This window comes from Larimichthys crocea, chromosome X (genome assembly GCF_000972845.2).
Source record: "Larimichthys crocea isolate SSNF chromosome X, L_crocea_2.0, whole genome shotgun sequence".
In the NCBI taxonomy this organism is placed as follows: Eukaryota; Metazoa; Chordata; class Actinopteri; family Sciaenidae; genus Larimichthys; species Larimichthys crocea.
Genome location: NC_040020.1, coordinates 5,162,950 through 5,177,406, shown reverse-complemented (window position 1 = coordinate 5,177,406; position 14,457 = coordinate 5,162,950). Strand labels below are relative to the sequence as shown.

The following is a 14,457-nucleotide window of genomic DNA, read 5'->3' as shown; positions in this document are numbered from 1 at the left end:
CAAAAAAGCAATAGTAAATACGATAAAATCAAATATATTGTACAGAGGTATATACAGCAAGTTGGCAGTGTTGATATGTACAAAGTAAGGAGAAATGTGAGGTGACTGTAAATTATGACCTAGCTGTTGTTATACAGTGTAAAAATCGAAGACTTATATTTAATTTGGACTGCAATGAATGTGCTTTTTGTAAAACAGAAGTAGAAACACTTGTACACTTAATGTTCTCTTGCAATCTATCTGATTCGTTTTGGAAAAAATAGTTTAACCTATAATAATATAGATGTGCCACCCCTGACTTACAATAATGTGAGATTTGGTTTCATAATGGAGGACAGAAAAATATAATATAACATAAATAATTTGATTATACTCGCCAAATATTTTCTACACAAACGTAAATTCTCAAAAAATACCCCACGTTTCAACATTTTTTAAAAAAGAACTGCACCTTTACTTTGATTCTTTAAAACTTGTGAAATCAAAGAAAGCCCTATTGCTGTATGACAGTTTATCAACTTTTACTTTTGATTGACCCCCTGTAAGAATTTTTCTTTCTTTCCATTGCTTTACTTTATATTGTTGTTCTGTTTATACCCTATTGTTCTTGAATGTAAGAAATGCTACGCTCAGTTCTGAAAGCAACTTGTAATTGTATTTGAATATGCTTATTTGTATTGTATATTGCAAATAACAAAAAAAGTGGTAAAATCACAGCTGATTTTTTTTATGTTTTTTAAAATACTCATTAACAAAAGCTTGGAGTCCATCAACATCAGTTAGTTTTTTTTAATGGTGTACAGCAATTGACTGCACTATTCAAGATTCAAGAGATTTATTGTCATTTGCAAGTAAAAACACATGGCTTATACAGCAATGAAATTATTTTTTTCCCTTTACAAACAGCAACAATAAGCAAACAAAATACACAACACAATAATAGAAAAATAAGAGTAAATTAAAAAAAATCAAAATATACAGAGTGCAGAGCAGTTAAACGTGAACACCTACAGTTAACTGCTGTACACCATTCACAAAAAATTTAACAAACTGTTTACACTGTATACATCTTTTTATTTTTGACAGATCTCACTGTTCATTCTGTTTATACTTCTATATCTGCCATATTTATACTGTACTACCTATATCTTTTAGATTTGCCGTATTTTTCTTAGATATCTTTTAACTTCAGTATGTCCTGTACATATGGCAGCATTAACAATAAAGTTGACTTGACTTGACACAACACCCTTTTGATTAAATCCAGAGACATAAAAAATCAGTGCCTACATTGGAAAATTATTTCAGTTTACTTTGGAGTTCGTGTAATTGCATACAAGAACTACAAACAGAGTTTCATGTTGATTGAGCTTGTTTACATTTTCCAAGAAGATAAATATTTAAGTTCATGAAGTCTAAATGCTTGGTTAAAAGAAGTGACATCATTAATATCTATTTATTATAGTTTTTATGAACTCAATGTACTGTAACAGTATCATATCATAACACCACGAGTTTCCTCATAATAATACTGATTAAAAGCTTTGATTATTCTAAGATTTCCATCAGTTAGATTTGAGTATATAAACTGATTATGAAGACAAATCTAAATTTTTGATTGATAGGCTGAGATGTATTGCGTGACTCTCATAAAAGCTGAGAGAAACGTGCTCAAATAAAATGTCATGTCTATTCTCTGAAACTCCTGTACTTGGTTATTGGATAATAAGGCCCACTGCACATAATACTTTGTAATCTATATAACAAATACTCTGCAGCCAGTCATTCAAATGTACATATTTACATACAGTTACAGTGTTTCAGAGACCTAGATATCATTTTGGGGAAAAACAGAGAATCAATCTAGCACAAGGGACACCAAACAATGCAGATAAATGCTCTAAGTCAGGGGTCTTCAATCTTTTTCAGCCCAAAGACCCCTTGGACGAGAGCCAAACGGAGCAGAGACCCACATGTGTCACATTTTAAGCCCGGCTTATAATAACTTTTATATTTACTTTATTCACCTTTTATTTCACCTTATTAGCCTATCTATATGCTGAGTTATAAGCCTATAAGTGTGTTTATGATTGATAAACATTCAGGCATAATGGAATAATTTATAAATAGTAATAGTTTTTGTCAAAAGTAGCTTTTTTATTACATATTAATGCTTGTAGTTTACTCATTATCATTTTCTTTATGTTTTTTTTTTAATTCTCACAAATTATTTTGGTGAAAACTGTCAATTATTATGACAAAAATTGGCGGACTTGGTGAAAACTGTCAATTATTATGACAAAAATTGGCGGACCCCCTGCAATACCTCTGCGGACCCCCTAGGGGTCACGGACCTCTGGTTGAAGACCCCTGCTCTATGTGACGTGAACTATAACTGAAACTGGATGAGGAGTACGTGAATGCAGCACACCAACAATACAGAAACATATCGAAAGTGCCCAAATAGAAATTTGACTGAATTTAAATAATATCATTCAAAACTTTTAAAAACGATCTTTGACTTAGAACTATTGATTATTTATATATATATTAAAAAAAAAGAAAAAAAAAAAGCAAAGCGTAACAGGCAATGTTTAGACGAAAACTGACGTCTCTGTGTACCGGAATGACGTCGCCGGGAGGTTAATCAGCTGATTGTAACGATCAAAATAAAACCGATTTCTCCGTTAAAAGAGGTCAAACATCATCTGACAACTCACGGTAATCTGCTCGGACACGGTTGACATGCTTTATTTGGGTGAGTACACACCGCAAAGCGTCCGTGTGGCGCTGATAGACGGCGGTATTTATGCCAAGTCACAGTTACCGAGCGTTACTCGGCTAACGGCAGGCCCGTTCGATCGCTTTGTTCGGTTTTTTCCCCCGTTGTTAGTAACAACTGTCGCCATGGAGCCGGAGAACTGGCTCCAGCGGTTCGGTTTTATTTAACGTCAGAGTCCCGTTTGTTTGTTTTACCCGCCGGACGAGCCAGAGAAACATTTTTTAAAGTTAACCTTACGGCTAACATTAGCACGGCAGCCGCTTCAAGCCTGTAGCCGGGTGGCGTTCAGGGGCTGTTCTCCTTCATGAGGGGGCAACAAAAACAGTGAGAGTGCTTCAGTTTACCTGGGTTTGCTCTTATTTACAGCTGGCAGCTAATGGTGAATGACTGTGTGTGACCAGAAATATATAAAAACATCAAGTTATAGTTAGCTATACTTGAACACAGGCTAAATATATGACACATTTCTCTGTGTATCTCTATGGATATATTATTATTATTGTTATTTTACACTGTTATTATTATATACTGCACCTTATCTACCTATTAATCTTCTGTTTTTTAAGTGTTCTTGTCCCATTCTGTGTTTTATTTTTTTCTACCTCAGTATTTTATTCTGCTGTATTTTTATTATCTATCTATCTATCTATCTATCTATCTATCTATCTATCTATCTATCTATCACATTATAGTTAGCCTGCTGTTCAAAACCTGCCATGAAAATGAGAAATATTGCTCAATATTCTCTCTTCCCGCACCTCTTTTTATTTTTGATAGATCTCACTGTTCATTCCGTTTATACTTCTATATCTGCCATATTTATACTGTACTACCTATATCTTTTAGATTTGCCGTATTTTTCTTAGATATCTTTTAACTTCAGTATGTCCTGTACATATGGCAGCATTAACAATAAAGTTGACTTGACACAACACCCTTTTGATTAAACCAGAGACATAAAAAATCAGTGCCTACATTGTAAAATTATTTCAGTTATCCAGTTTACTCTGTAATTCGTGCATATAAGAACTACAAACATAGTTTATTGTTGATTGAGCTTGTTTACATTTTCGAAGAAGATAAATATTTAAGTTCATGAAGTCTAAATGCTTGGTTAAAAGAAGTGACATCATTAATATCTGTTTATTAGATATTAGATACATAGGCTTAACAGTTATCCTACACGTGTTTTCATATCACATATTTAGAAAAAAATCATGTATACCGTGTAATTAACACCTTAGTTCAGGTTTTCCCAATCATAAAACTTGATTTAACTTGGTGCTGAGAATATAAGATGAGATCAAATTGACTTTAATGGTCCCACACTGGGGAAATTCACGAGCAGCCCACAGATCACAAGGTGGATAAGAAATATATAGAAAACGGTAACAAGTTATATGCACCTGCATTTGTATTGTGCACAATTAACCTAAATGACTAATCAATAGAAAATGAATCTACAAGAATTTAATTACATTATCGAAAGTACATTTTCAAGAAAATTCTCAAATGTAAGGATTTCCTTGTGGACTTTATTTCCACTTTTCTAACAAAAAACATATCGATAACATGAAAATGATCACTTAGGTTGAGTTACAATTTTAAATGCAATAGTCAGAATCTATCGTGTTGTCGTAGTGCTGAGAAGTATAATGTTTTTTTTTTGTTTTTTTTTAACACCGCACAGCTGCCCACAATGAAAAACTAGTTATGGTTGTATGTTTGTATAATACTTAAAGACCCAGTTGTTAAGCATCTTTTCGCCTCAATAGTCACATCACAGTAAAGGAACGTGCACTACATTCCAGCTGCAGCACATTAAAGCTGAGTACACATGGTCTACGTCTGAATGCTTACATTCAATGTGTCTGTGCGCTGAATGAATGCGGACAGTGTGTCGCGGACTCTGTGCACCAACAGGCTTTTAACATTTTTTTTTATAAAAGGCATTTTGACTATTTAGACTTTTAACTTTGTCATTATAGGAAAACGCACCAGTGTTACTAATATAAAAGGTGGCACAATGAGTGCAGAAGTTATGTGACCTTTTCTAACAAGTATACTTGTCTCCTACAGACCGCCATCATGGACAAGATTTTGGAGGGCCTTGTGAGCTCCGATCACTCCGTTCCAGTGAAGAAAGCCATTGTGAAGATGGTCGTGGAAGCAGCAGAGAAAGAAGTCACTGAGGAGCAGTGTCAGTCGCTGTTTAATCTCACCACCCGCCTCGTGTTGCTTGGTGAAGATGCCTTTCAGAGGCAGATCGGCCTCCAGGTGTTGGATGCCTACGCGCGTTACCACCGCCCGGAGTTTGAGCGTTTCTTCAGTAAAGACTTCGTCCTCACTCTTCTTCAGCAGGGCTATGGCCAGTTGGACCGCAAAGACCCGGCCATTATAGACTACATTCACTGCTGCCTACGGCTGCTCATCAGCTGCCCATCGGTGCTGGAGATCTTCAGCGTGATCCAAGTGGAGGTTTTAAGGATGGTGTGCGAGCGTCCGGAGCCTGCGCTCTGTGCCCGCTTGAACACTTTGCTGTCAGACTTTGTGCAGTGCATCCCGAGGGATAAGTCAGGCATTTTGTTCTGCCAGCAGCTTGTGAGAACCATCAGTTACTTTCACTGTTTTGCCAGCCAAGAGCGGGAGCTGAGCGAGTATGTAGGTCAGGTGACTAAGGTTAGCACACTGCTGCAAAACATCTGGAAGGCTGACCCAGCCACACTGCTTCCCTCACTGCAGGAAGTCTTTGCTATTATCTCTTCCACAGGTGAGAAAAGTTTGATAAATTACAATGTAGTGGAATAAAAAGTATCTGATTTCATACTTTTTTTCTGTAGGGTTTATACGAACAAGTTTGGAGCTTTTTATTGTAGATTTATAGACATCTGCCTACCACTAATGGGAAAAAAAATAGTATTTTCATTTGGCAGCATGGAGCCATGACTTCTGCCCTTCCCTCCATAAATTTTGGCATTAATACCAGGGTTTTTAGTGCATGATTGAACACCCGGGAACAGTTGTTTCATTTTGGTTATTCAGGACCTTGCCAATAGCTGACTTTGATCCCTTGGCTTTCTCTCTTTTGTATAAGTTTGATCTTCATCCAACAATATTTAGTATTATTGGCACACTGATTGTTTTTTATTTTGGAGGTAGTGTTCTCATTTTACACACCCGTAGAGCAATTGCCTTCGAGTCCACTGATTCAAGGAGTATACTTTCTTCAAGAGCGAATATTAGAAAGCATTTTGTGAAAGTAGTTGAGTTGAGAATATTTCAGCTGAAGCCAAGGCTGCACTCTTTTTGTAGGTGGTAAATTTTTAGAGATGTCCTGAGCCTGCTGTGCAGTGTTGCAGGTGACTGAACTGTGGAGCAGCACAAAATAAACAAACACCAGGCAGCAGTTTCAATTGAATAGCCATACTGACAGCATGCGTCAGTGAGCAATGGAAGCACAGCCGCTTTGGGTGAAAAGGTCACTCTGTCTCTATTTCAATGACATTTTTCAGGTGAGCTGCGCCTCTAAAGCGTGCTGTTGAACCTCAGTGTTTTGTATTTTCACGCTGTCAAATCGACAGATCCACACTCTTCTTCACAGATATTACAAACACTGTAAGACACTGCACAAAATGTTACAGGAAACCATCAAAGAAAAGCTGCAATGCAGGATATATTTTGTTAATACAGAGCAGTTTAGCTGTCAAAGCAATTTAGATCTTTTTATTAATTATGAAGTAGGCCTACTTTAGTTTAATGTGCGGCTGTATTATGCATGAAGAAATAAATATTCTACTCCAGTCTGTATCGGCAGATATTCATCATTAAAGAACTTTACACTAGATCGGGGCTAAAAAAGTGATTTTTAGACACCCCTGCAATAAAGACAAACTTTGTGAAGCTTACAGTGTTTTAAACAGTGCTGTCTAATTCTTGAGGCTTTAGTTCATGGTGGCGTTGCACTGTATTATCATCACAAGGTGCTCCAAATCTTAGTTGTAACATTCGACTAGAAGTACATATTTGCACCCCACTTTCCACTTGCTGTCTAATTATAAATCATTTGTACATTTCTGTTTTGTCTTTGTTGCAGACCCTTCCTTTGACCCATCCATTGCTCTGGCCAGCCTGGTCCAGCACATCCCCGTCCATATGATCACAGTGCTTATCAAGAGTCTCACGACAGACCACAATGTCAAGGACGCAAGCATGACTAAAGCACTCTGCAGGTAACCTCACACACCTAGTCGTCCGAGATGAATCACTTTTACGGTGTGTTATTTTGAAGGTACAGTGTGTAGGATCTAGTGTAAAACTAGCCAAAATGCAAAAGGACATATCTAAAGCCAGTGTTTGGTTTGTTTGTTCTGGGCTACTGTAGAAACAGACTGTGGGGAAGAGGACCCGCTCCCTCTGTAGATATAATAGGCTCATTCTAAAGTAACAAAGACATGATTCTTATTTTCATTTGATTATACACCAAATAAAACATACTTGAATATTGTATTCAATGTCTGCCATATTCCGTGAATAGATCCACCTAAATCTTACACACTGCACCTTTTTTTTAAGTTATATTATGTGTACATATTATAGTATAGTAGTAATCTGTGTTTCTGTAATGTTTACACTCCACATACTGTGATCTTCTTCTCTGTATCTAGGATGATTGACTGGCTTTCTTGGCCTCTGGCTCAACATGTTGATACCTGGGTCATTGCTCTACTCAAAGGACTGGCTGCAGTTCAGAAGTTCACAATCCTCATAGATGTCACTCTGCTTAAAATTGAACTGGTTCGTAGTGAGAACTCCTCATTTTGATTTATTACAGAGCTCAGGAAGAAGCTAGAAAGAAATTGTACGCATCTTTTAGAAGAACACAGATGTTAAACTGCAGTAATTAAGCTAGATTGCTGCGATTTTTCTTAAAGATATTTTACCTAAGGCTGGAGAAATGGCTCACTTGAATTAATCGAAGCAATTCCCCACTTATTTGAAATGCACTCGTGACATAAAGACTTATTCTTTTTTGAACCCACAGGTATTCAGTCGTCTGTGGTACCCTATTGTGCGTCAGGGGGCGCTAACTGTGCTCTCCCATATGCTGCTGAGTTTCCAGCACTCTCCTGAGGCCTTCCATTTGGTAAGGGATCTCCTGTCTCCTCACAGCCCATTTCCCTCCTCATATGGCCACTTTATTGGCTTTCTCATTTTCTTCTCTTCTGGCTTAAATTACTTCAAAGCTGCATAGACTTCTTTTCCCAGAACCCCAGGCTCGACACCGCTCTCTCTCCCACTAATGATGTGTGAAGCACTTAAATGCCAAGCAATGGCCCTTGAGTTGGCCGATTTCATTAGCATCTAAAAACATGAATAGTCTCAAAAATACTCAGTAAATGAGACTGAACCCTCTGTGGGGTGCCACTACCCTCTGGCTGACCATGCTACAGATTGGTGTGATTAATATTAGCAGTACCATCCAATGTTTTCAACATCACAGTGTCCTCAACGTATTTTTCTCTCATCGTCCTCCCTCATCGTCTCAGGTTGTTCCACGTGTGGTGGATCTAGTCCAGTCTTTGAGGACAGATGGTCTACCCAGCAGTAAAGCTTTCTTGCCACAGTTTACTGAGCTCATACACTGCATGATGTACCAGTACTCCGGCTTCCCTGACCTCTATGACCACATACTAGAGGCCATCAAGGTAAAAGAATGGGGGGCAACTTATGTTTTCTCATATAAATATAGATATATAGGTATTTAAGAAGAATACTTTGTCCTCTCAGGATCTCCCAAAACCCGGAGAAGAGGAGATCAAGTTAATATTGAATAAAAGTGCCTGGACATCCCAATCCAACTCATTTGCCTCAGGACTTTTGAGGCAAATTGGGAAGTCTGAGACGGGCAAGACTGGCCTGGTCAACCTGGGAAACACCTGCTACATGAACAGCATCATCCAGACACTCTTCATGGCCACAGAGTGAGTTGTGCACGCAGACAACACACACGTACTATAATCAACAAGTCATGAATCTGGACATTCTGAGTGTAGTAAACGTTTTCTCTCAGTTTCAGGCGGCATGTTTTATCATTACATATAAACGGTTCCAACATGCTTATGAAAAAGCTCCAGATGCTCTTCGCTTTCCTTGCACACACTCAGGTTAGTGTTGTCCTGTGTAATAGATATTACAGAATATCATTACTGATGACAACACCATTGATGTTTGTGTGTGTACGTGTTGTGCATGTTTGTTTCCTGCAGAGGGCAGCATACGCTCCCAGAAACTTCTTGGAAGCTTCTCGGCCTCCCTGGTTCAATGTCGGCTCTCAGCAAGACTGTTCTGAGTACCTCAGATTTCTTCTAGACAGGTACAGTCGCACTCCAGGCAGATTGGAAGAATAAGTAGTAATAGGATTGTGTCAAAATCAAATTTAAAATACAAAATTGCTTTTCCTTTATTGTTATCCTTTGATAAATGGATTAAATTAGGCCAGAAAAACTGAAGAACACAATGCATTTAAAGCATTGTGAGTGTTTGGTGTGCATCACCGGGGCTTACTAATGTAAACTGTACTTTCTATACAACTAAATGATGTGACTAAGGGATTTTTGTTTAGAAAGAATCACCATCACAGCAGTTGCACAAATTTAAATCCAAAGCGCAGCTGTAATGTAATGAAGAGTATCCTTGTCTCCTTATCTCAAGGTTACATGAGGAAGAGAAAACACTTCAGGTCCTTGAATCAGCGAAGCCAAAGGTTGCCTCCCCTGTTGACACAAGCAGCACAGACCCAACAGGTCAGACCTCTCCAGAGGAGGGCGAGGAGTCATCTCCAGCAGAAACCAAACCTCGGAAGGACGGAAGGACTTTGATAGAAACGATGTTTGGTGGGAATCTGATCACAGGTATTCGCTGTATGCAGTGTAACTGCATCTCTGAGAAAGAGGAGCCTTTTACAGACCTCTCTTTGGCCTTCTGTCCTTCTGCCACCTCTCAGGACAGCCCTAAACCCGAGGGGCCTTCAGAGGAGCCCAAGGGTCTCTGTCAGGGATCTGTCAATGGCGGCAGTGAAATTCCTGACCCAGGCTCCGTCAAAGTCCCAGCTAGCAATGTCATTCCTATGCCAGCGACAAATGAGCCTCCCCTTTCTGTGCCTGACCTGGTGAACTATTTCCTGGCTCCAGAGATCCTGGACGAAGAGAATGCCTATTTCTGTGACAAGTGTAGCTCCCTCCAGCGGGCCGAGAGGACCATGAAAGTGGTGTCGGCACCTGAATACTTAATCCTCACCCTGCTGCGGTTCTCGTACGATGCCAAATGCCATGTCCGGAGAAAGATTCTGGAAAATGTCACCATCCCTCCACTCATGAGACTTCCTGTATATACTCCTTCTACACCTACACATTGTTCCTCTTCTACCTCCTCCCCTCTGCAAGTAGATTCTCCTGAGAGCAGTGAGAATCTGGCCAAGAAGCTCAAACCATCTCAAAAAGATGAGGAGGAAGAGGAGAACGACCGGATAGATGGAGCGGAGCAGATAACAAGAGGAGGAGAGATGTCAGTCCAGTCTGTGCCCTATGTCCTCAGCTCACTGGTGATGCATTCTGGTATATCATCCGAGAGTGGCCACTACTACTCTTATGGTCGTAACATTAATGGAGCAGATGGAACACAGCATCCAGCCAATCATTTCGCCCTCAAGGAAGATTTGGGAAATGGCCAGGCTGAGTCTAGCCTCTCCACTTGCTCAGGTCTTACAATTACACCTGAACAAGTCGACAGACCACCTAATGGTAGCCAGGAGGCAAAGGATTGGCTGCTGTTCAACGACAGCAGAGTGACATTCTCATCCTTCCAATCAGTGCAAAACATTACTAATCGCTTCCCCAAGGACACAGCGTATGTGCTCATGTACAGGAAACAGGAGCTACCAGGGCAAAGCATAAATGGCGGACTGATGGCAAATGGAATGAGATTGAATGCTGAGCCTCCCCTGCAGAAAGAACTGCTTGATGCTATTATCAAGGACAACAAGCTGTATTTACAGGTATGTGAGGGAGGGTGGATAAAAAACATACTTCTCCTACCTATTTAAATTAGTCCCTATAAATTCTACCAATAAATGCAGGCCAAGTGTAACGTGATTAGCATTACAGCAAGTATTAAATCTGCCACTAAGAGGTTCAGTGGGTATTTTGGTTGAAACACTGCTTATTTTTGTGCTTTACATGCATTTGACGTATGACATCATTGCAGTAACTCCTAAGTGTGGGATTATTATGAAAGTTGAGGACTGTACAAGATCCTCTCAGGTGGAACGAAGCTGAGGGAAAACAGACTGTACTTTCACAGATAAGTAAGAGCCTGCAGAGTATAGCAGAATTTATTTTTTTTAGACTGAACTTGAAGCCATATCTGAGCTGTCCTGTTATAAGACGTGAGGTGTAATTTCACGAGTCATTGACCTGTGCTGTGTTGAGTTGACTTTCCGGCGCACTATGTGACTGAAGTAAATCACCTCTAGAGGGTGCTGTAGTAATAAGTGACTACACTTGGTCACATAGAACTACACCAGTGCTAAACTAACTATTTTGCATAGCATTGGCTAAGTATGTTTTATTTTACACTGAAAAACTTATTAGATTTAACGTTTCTCCTTCCTCTGTGCTGCCCATAGGAACAGGAGCTCAATGCCAGGACCCAGGCTCTCCAGGCCCCTTCATCCTCCTGCTCATTCAGGCCCAACGGTTCAGATGACAATAACCCACCAGGGAGCTGCGGCCCATCTGGTGGAGGAGGTGGTGGAGGAGGGGGAGGCTTCAATACCATTAGTAGACTGGTCTTCTGAAAGAAAATACAAAATGCTGCAGGAAACCCAGATGAACTGGCACTGAGGGAGTCCTGAACTGTCATACCATAGATGTGCATATAACCTCATAAAAAGAGCACTGAAATCTGAACACGAACACACACACACACACACACACACACACACACACACACACACTGCACATGTGCGCTGATTCTAATCCCAGATTTGGTTTTGTTTAAGTCTTATAGTTTTGATTAGATCGTCTTTATACCACTGCTTTATCCATCATTTAATACTTTTTAATTTATTTAATTATTTTTTTTGTGATCTAAACATTGTAATCTCTTATTAATTTTTACAAATTTCAAAACTCGGAAGTACATAACACTTATTTGTGCAAATGTGTACTCTCCTTTAATTAAAATAAATGTTGCTGAATATAATTTATTATAGAAATGACTTCAATAAATACTAGTATCCCAAGAGACTTTTACATACATGATAACTATGTAAAACTGGTTCACTTTAGAACACTCTGACAATCCATTATCTGGATTCTCAGAGTGTTTATAATATTACCTCACACACAAGCATAAACACACAAACATATGCAGAGTTGAACACACAACATATGCAAATACATGCATGTGCAGTGCACAGTACAGAAGAAAGCATTGGACTGTAAGATAAACAGACTTTTTTTGATTTGTCATAGTTCTGAACACACGGCTCATAACCGTTTGTTTACTTTTCGGATTTGCATGCGGCTTTTCTTCACGAGCTGTGGAGTTTGATTTTTGAGATAATTGAATCTTTTTCGATGTGTGCTTTGGTGTTTTATAAGTTTCATATCCCATGCAATAAATGTACATATGACTTAAAATATCATTCTGAATAATCATGGAATACAAAACTATATGTGGAAAATGGAGTACTATATATGGGGCATTTCCAACATAAAGGCATTTTCAATTTGAATATTTGATGCTGTTCTCCCAACAACAGGTAGTGCGATCTACAGAAAGCTAAATTGCAAACTGCTTGTTGAAACATATTTGACAAGAGTTAACCGTTTGATGGCATATTTTAATGTATTCCTCTGATTTGATCATTCAGGGAGACTTTTGTGTTCATGCTGATTTTATGTGCCTTTTGATATTTAATGCAGACTTTTTGAAGAGGAATTTGTCAGGATATACACCTGTACTGTGTTAATATTCATAATGGCTTTACCTTTCCATACAGAAAAACAAATCAGTATTTGTTGTATTGTCTAACTTAATCATGCAGGTTATTTAAGGTAAAGTTATTTAAAGTGGTATGTTGGCAAAGAGGTGGGCAGATGTTGGGGACTAAACTATAAATGTAATAGTTAACCTGCGATCATGTTAAAAAAATAAATTATGATCATGAAAGGCATTTAATAAATACTCAATTTGAACAGTGGTAAGATAAAGCTGCAGATGGTTTCTGGAAACCTTAAATTCATTTATGTGTTAATGAGCCACAAAATGTTATAAGTGTGTTATTATGTTCAACTGTACCTCAATGTCTGTGTCGCCTTACTTGTCACAATTCCACATCTCCACAGAGACTATATTGACCACTAGGAGCCATCTCTAGTACTACAGCTTCATGTGAATAGATCACCTACTGTACATAATTTATATTCTTTCTTGCAGAATATACAGACCCATGACATCACGGGTGACAGGTAGCTCCATCTACGTGTGGCAAGATGGATATGAAGCTAGAAATAATACATTTTCTAACTAACTGAAACTAAAAATGGTTAAATGTCTGATTCTGTACATTTTTGATACAGCAAATGTCAAGAATTCCACTCAAAAACAGGAAGTTTTTGGGGGGGTATGAAAGTGACTTTGTGGATTAAAAAAAGAAATACAGAACTGTACATTGTTGCATAATTTATCAGACATGCATCATCCCTTTTTTTTTTTTTTTGCTTTGATTGCAAAATATTTTTGGCATGAAATGGAAGTCAGTCTAAACAAAGCAGGGACTGAAAAGGGAACTGGGAAATCACGCGCAATCACATATTGCATCTACTGACACGGGACGGATGACTGCTAATTATTTACAAAGATGCCATTTATTACTAATTACAAATTGATATGGTAAAAACACCACAGTAGCACTAAAGCTTTCAAAGGGCATTTGGAGAAAAAAAAAATCAATGATTCTCAATTATTAATCAACCAAAACCATTACACTTTTCTCCTCACTTTTGTTGAAATGTTAACTCTTGGGATTAGTGTGATAATTTGCCTTCTCCCTGAGGGTAATGTCAGTCAGGATTTTATAATGTTTACGCAAGTTTTAGGTTTTTATTGTTGCCTTCTTTGCACACTGTATGTGCACATCTTAATTTGGCATGTACTGACAGGAAATAAGGCCAGTTGGTCTGTTCATTTTGTGTGGGTACAAATGAGTTATGCACCGCAGTATTAAAAGACACAACTTCACAGACACAAATCCCTGTTAGACACACTGATTTAATGAAGCCCGATGCATGTAGAACATGGCTCACCACGCTGTTTTATGTTGTAACACTCAGGCTGTAGTGCTAAATATATGATCATGAAAAAAAGAAACTGGCGTATTGTGTCTACAGCCTTTAATTACTCTCTATTTCTTCATCAATACTGAGGCTGTTGAAAGAGGAAATGTGCCTGTGCACTGGCAAAGTCATTAATCATAGACTTACTGGGAACATCCTTTGAGGGAAGTGTTTACCATTACAATAGCATTCCAATAAGATTCCTCAGATACCATTCTGAGTCTGCGGGAACCACGTTTTTGCCTGTGGATTAGACCAGTTATGGATGCTCCGTTG

The 14,457-nt window shown here is 38.6% G+C and overlaps 1 protein-coding gene across 1 annotated transcript; it reads left to right on the top strand.

Annotated features, from left to right (window-relative positions):
- The first annotated feature begins 2,596 nt into the window (after positions 1-2,596).
- usp38 (ubiquitin specific peptidase 38) lies at positions 2,597-13,515 on the top strand. Its single transcript, XM_019256072.2, has 11 exons — positions 2,597-2,758; positions 4,862-5,552; positions 6,876-7,011; positions 7,447-7,576; positions 7,824-7,925; positions 8,329-8,487; positions 8,570-8,763; positions 8,853-8,946; positions 9,049-9,155; positions 9,494-10,835; positions 11,466-13,515. Exons 2-11 carry the CDS (start codon positions 4,871-4,873, stop codon positions 11,634-11,636), a joined length of 3,117 nt encoding a protein of 1,038 aa, XP_019111617.1. The 5' UTR covers positions 2,597-2,758; positions 4,862-4,870; the 3' UTR covers positions 11,637-13,515.
- The last annotated feature ends 942 nt before the right edge of the window (positions 13,516-14,457 follow it).